The 4285-nt window shown below is 34.2% G+C and overlaps 1 protein-coding gene across 1 annotated transcript; it reads left to right on the top strand.

Moving 5' to 3' along the window:
- Positions 1–1476: 1476 nt before the first annotated feature.
- LOC133300055 (transcription factor SAC51-like) lies at positions 1477–4285 on the top strand. Its single transcript, XM_061499543.1, has 5 exons — positions 1477–1506; positions 2410–2459; positions 2635–2794; positions 3509–3647; positions 3723–4285. The coding sequence occupies exons 1-5, from the start codon at positions 1477–1479 to the stop codon at positions 4283–4285; spliced, it is 942 nt and encodes a 313-aa protein (XP_061355527.1).

Below are 4285 nucleotides of genomic sequence, written 5' to 3'. Positions count from 1 at the left end.
TTCAAATAGATGTAGGACAATCTCCCCACATTCAAAATTATCAAAAAGATTAGAAAAATATTAAGAAATGAGAGAGTAATTGAGATTCTCCTCAAGGATATGCAAAACTAGCTCAACGGGGCCAATTTCTGAATTTTGTGTGTTATGAAGTTTTCCAATGTTAATTCTTTTTCATAGACCCTTAAAATATGTTTATATAAGTTTCTTATCAAGTTACTAGCTGTTGGACATCTAATTGTTTGTGTAAAGAACCTTGGGATACACCACCCCAAAAGCTAGCTCAAAGGGTGGGAGTGCACAAGGCCTTATAAAGGCCATATTAGTTGCCCATCCAATCAATGTGGGACTATATATCTCAACACGCCCCCTCACGCAAGAGCCCTTTAGGCTAGAAGCGTGGAAATTGCACATGCCCATTTTTGGTTTACCTTTTGTGCTTTTTTTTATTTTTTAATTCCACTTTAAAGCGGGGGGACGGTGAGGCTCTGATACCATGTAAAGAACCTTGAGATACACCACCCCAAAAGCTAGCTCAAGGGGTAGGAGTGCCCAAGGCCTTATAAAGGCCATATTAGTTACTCATCTAATCAATGTGGGACTTTTTATCTCAACACGCTCCCTCATGCAAGAGCCCTTTGGGCTAGAAGCGTGGAATTGCACAGGCCCATTTTTGGTTTACCTTTTTGTGCTTTTTATTTATTTATTTTAATTCCACTTTTTAAAGCGGGGGACGGTGAGGCTCTGATACCATGTAAAGAACCTTGGGATACACCACCCCAAAAGCTAGCTCAAAGGGTGGGAGTGCCCAAGGCCTTATAAAGGCCATATTAGTTGTCCATCCAATCAATGTGGGACTATATATCTCAACAGTTTGAATTACTTAACCTTTAAGTCACTTAAGACACGGAGTAATCTATTACTTTTGATGGGATAATTGATTACTTCAAAGACTTCAGATAATTGATTATTGTTCATCAAGTAATCAATTATTTCTTCAAAAAACTCAGGTAATCGATTACTTTCAAAAAGTATTCGATTACTTCGTATCAAAAACTTAGTTTTCTGCTGGTTTTTCAAATTTAATGAAACTAAGGGACTTCTAAATGATTCTTAATGACATTTAGCATATGTATGATAATGTCTCACACTTATATAATAACTTTTGATGTATGTGTGATTTTGTATGCATGATCAAAGTGTATATGTCACTAATGCACGAGTTTATGACATATTAATGCAATCCTCAAAGAAAAACTCAATAAACTCATTTCTATAAGTTCTAAGACTTTAAAGTGACTATTACAAATGTAAGCCTAAGTCTTCTTTGGTCTTCACTTTGACTTCAATCATTGAGCCTTCTTCTACTTCTTTTTAAACTTGAAAAGCTTTGACTTCTAGCTTGACTTGCATATTTGAGCAGCCTTATCAATTTTGCACTTTGCTTTGGTCTTCTAATACCAGTTAAGACTTATTGCGATGTCTTCCATTGGATGCATCCATGTTGAGGTATAATCTATGGTTCAACAATATTCTCCTTTTTGATGATGGCAAACACTTAATTGAAAAATGGGTAGTAGCATGAGAAATCAAAAAACAAACTCCCATTAGTAAGTTGTTTGGAGATAAAAAGTCAACAATTATCATAAAAAAAATCAACATTTTCTCTCTCTCTCTCTCTCTCTTTGGAAAACATTAAAAGAAACATAAAGTAATCAAAAAATTTCAATTCCAAGATATTTCTCCCATTTTGACAACATCAAAAAGTGCTAAAATATTTCAATTCCAAGACATTTTTTTTGGAAACATTGTCTTTATCCTTTGTATCTGTCGGTTTTTTTTTATGTGTCATTGTTATTGTTATTATTATTATTATTATTATTGTAATTTTTATTTTTATTTTGTATTATGTTAATTATTTATGCTTCTGTCTTGATTTTTTTTATTGTACGGATAATCTATTATTATTTGTGCTTATAATTTTCCTTTTAATATATTTTGTTAATGTGAAATACACTCTATATTAAAAATATTATTTAATACTAAGACGTATTGGAACATATCGAAATATTAGTATTTTTGAAAAAACGTATCGACGTCGCGTGTTGGGAACGTATCGGAAACGCTGTGTCAGTATCGGTGCTTCATAAAGTAGAAGTAGTATAAACTTAGTTCCACATTATATATTTCAGGTTGTATATACTCACTAGTTCTATATGTAATATAGTCTCCGTTGTGTCGTTATGACACACGAATTTATTCCAATGTTCCTTTCGTATCTTGTTACTCTACATCTTTATTGTGCATAAAACATACACATTATGATGATCCAACCCTAAAACTTAAGTTATTAGTTGTTAGTTAGTATTATTAGCTCATGATTGATGGATGCTATCTTCCTACTATTTGCAGGCTGAGAGCCTGTCACGTAGACTGATATACATTTCTTTCACATTAAGCTGGTGTTTGTAGTTTTCCTTTTCTTTCCTTTGTTCTTAAGAAAAATAACAATTTAGAAGATCTCATATCAGAGCACTTAGAACATCAACTGGTACGTATTTTCAAATGTACTTTTTATCTTTACAACTGAAAGGGTCTCATATTAAGCATTGACTGATTGATTCTATTGTTATGTAGGCCATTGCTTTATTGGATGCTTAAGGCTGATAGGTCTTGGCCTCGCCCACAGGATGTGGCTTGGCAATCCCCTTATTTAAATTGCTTCAGCATGCAGCCAAAGCCCAGTTTACCTGGTCTTCCAGCATATCTAAATTCTAGCACTTGCATGTTTCCTTCAGTGTGCCAACGCAGAACCAAGTTTGAAAGAAACACATGTAGGAGTGTTCATTAATCGATCCAAACCGATTCAAACCGCGGTGACCGAATCAAAAAATCGATAATCGAATAAACCGAAAACCGAAAAATCGAAAACAAAAAAAAAACCGCAAATTTCAATTGGATTGGATCGGTTTTGGAATTGGTAGATGAAAACTGATCCAATCCAAACCGATCCAATATATTAATTTCTTTCTACCTACTTGGATTTTTTCCCAATCATAGCCCACAAATTTCTAAACTCAAGACCCATTAATTAAACCCAAGAAAAAATCTAATCACATCTCATCAACAAAATTTTGAGCTTCATATCTCATTGTCCAAAAAAAAAACTATATTATTGTTTAATGATGCTTTTGTATTTAAAAAAAATTACAAAGCTAATATATACAAAAGATGTTATTTGCACAATAATCATGAAACAAATTTTAGGATTTTAAAAAAACCGAAAACCGATCCAATCCAAACCGAAAAAAATTGAATTGGCTCAGATCGTATTTGAAAAAACCTCTAAACCGAATGGATGATTACATGATCAAACCGAAAGGATTGGATCGGATGATTTTTGCCTCCAAATCAGATCCAATCCAGACCGCAAACAGTTGGAGGTGCTTTACAAAATGTAAATCCCTAGTTGGAGGTGCTTTACAAAATGTAAATCCTTCGATCTTTGCAGACGGAGTTAATAATTTTTGACCACTCTGATAATAAGACAAGGTTGTGTTATGCTCCTGTCTTCCCTCTTGTACGCAGCCCAACTGTTAATGCTACTAAATTTTCTCAAAGTTATGATGTTAATGGAGAGGGACAGGCAAGTAATATGGGTCAAAAGTATCAAGCCAATTAGAGTTAACCAGAAGAGTCTGATAAGGATAATATATTTTCTGAAGGAAGTGAAAACCAAGAAGCCACAGAAGAAATCAATGCATTGCTTTATTCTGACAACGACAATGACGAAGATAATGATGATAATTGTTATGAGGTAACAAGTGCAGGTCGTTCTCCTTTGGAAACTAAAAGGACTTATATGATGCAAGAACAGTTTGAAGACATGAAAGAGGAGGTTGCTAGCTGTGATTGGCCTAACAAGAGGCTGATGTTAATGGATGGTGGTTACAATAGATCATCCCTTCCTGTTGACAATGCTAGTTTGGTAAAACTAAATGAAACCTGTGAGTGTGCCAGTGATGCTGAATCAAAGAATTCTAGTGACTGGGTATATTCTGTTGATAAAACTAAAGTAGATAGTTCAATGGTGGGCGATACCAAAATGAAAAGGGATGAGATCCGTAAATCATTGAGAGTTCTTGAGAATTTAATTCCTGGCACAAAAGGAAAGGTGCCACTATTAGTCATTGATGGAACTATTGAGTACTTGAAATTTTTTATGTCCCAAAATGGTACTCTTGGAGTGAAATATGACCAAGTATACTCACTGTCATTGGCGTTGTAG

The sequence above is a fragment of the Gastrolobium bilobum genome, unplaced genomic scaffold (assembly GCF_033153095.1).
Source record: "Gastrolobium bilobum isolate Gb01-03AN ecotype WA unplaced genomic scaffold, APGP_CSIRO_Gbil_v1 utg4369, whole genome shotgun sequence".
NCBI lineage: Eukaryota > Viridiplantae > Streptophyta > Magnoliopsida > Fabales > Fabaceae > Gastrolobium > Gastrolobium bilobum.
The sequence above is the reverse complement of the archived record's forward strand: the minus strand, read 5'-3'. Positions and strand labels throughout refer to the sequence as shown.

Bases quoted from the DNA above. Each gene is read 5' to 3' on its own strand.
- LOC133300055 (XM_061499543.1), top strand. From the start codon at position 1,477: ATGTCTTCCATTGGATGCATCCATGTTGAG. The intron at 2,795-3,508 runs GTGTGCCAACGC...CGATCTTTGCAG, and splicing joins GCACTTGCATGTTTCCTTCA to ACGGAGTTAATAATTTTTGA. The intron at 3,648-3,722 runs GTAATATGGGTC...TATTTTCTGAAG, and splicing joins TAATGGAGAGGGACAGGCAA to GAAGTGAAAACCAAGAAGCC.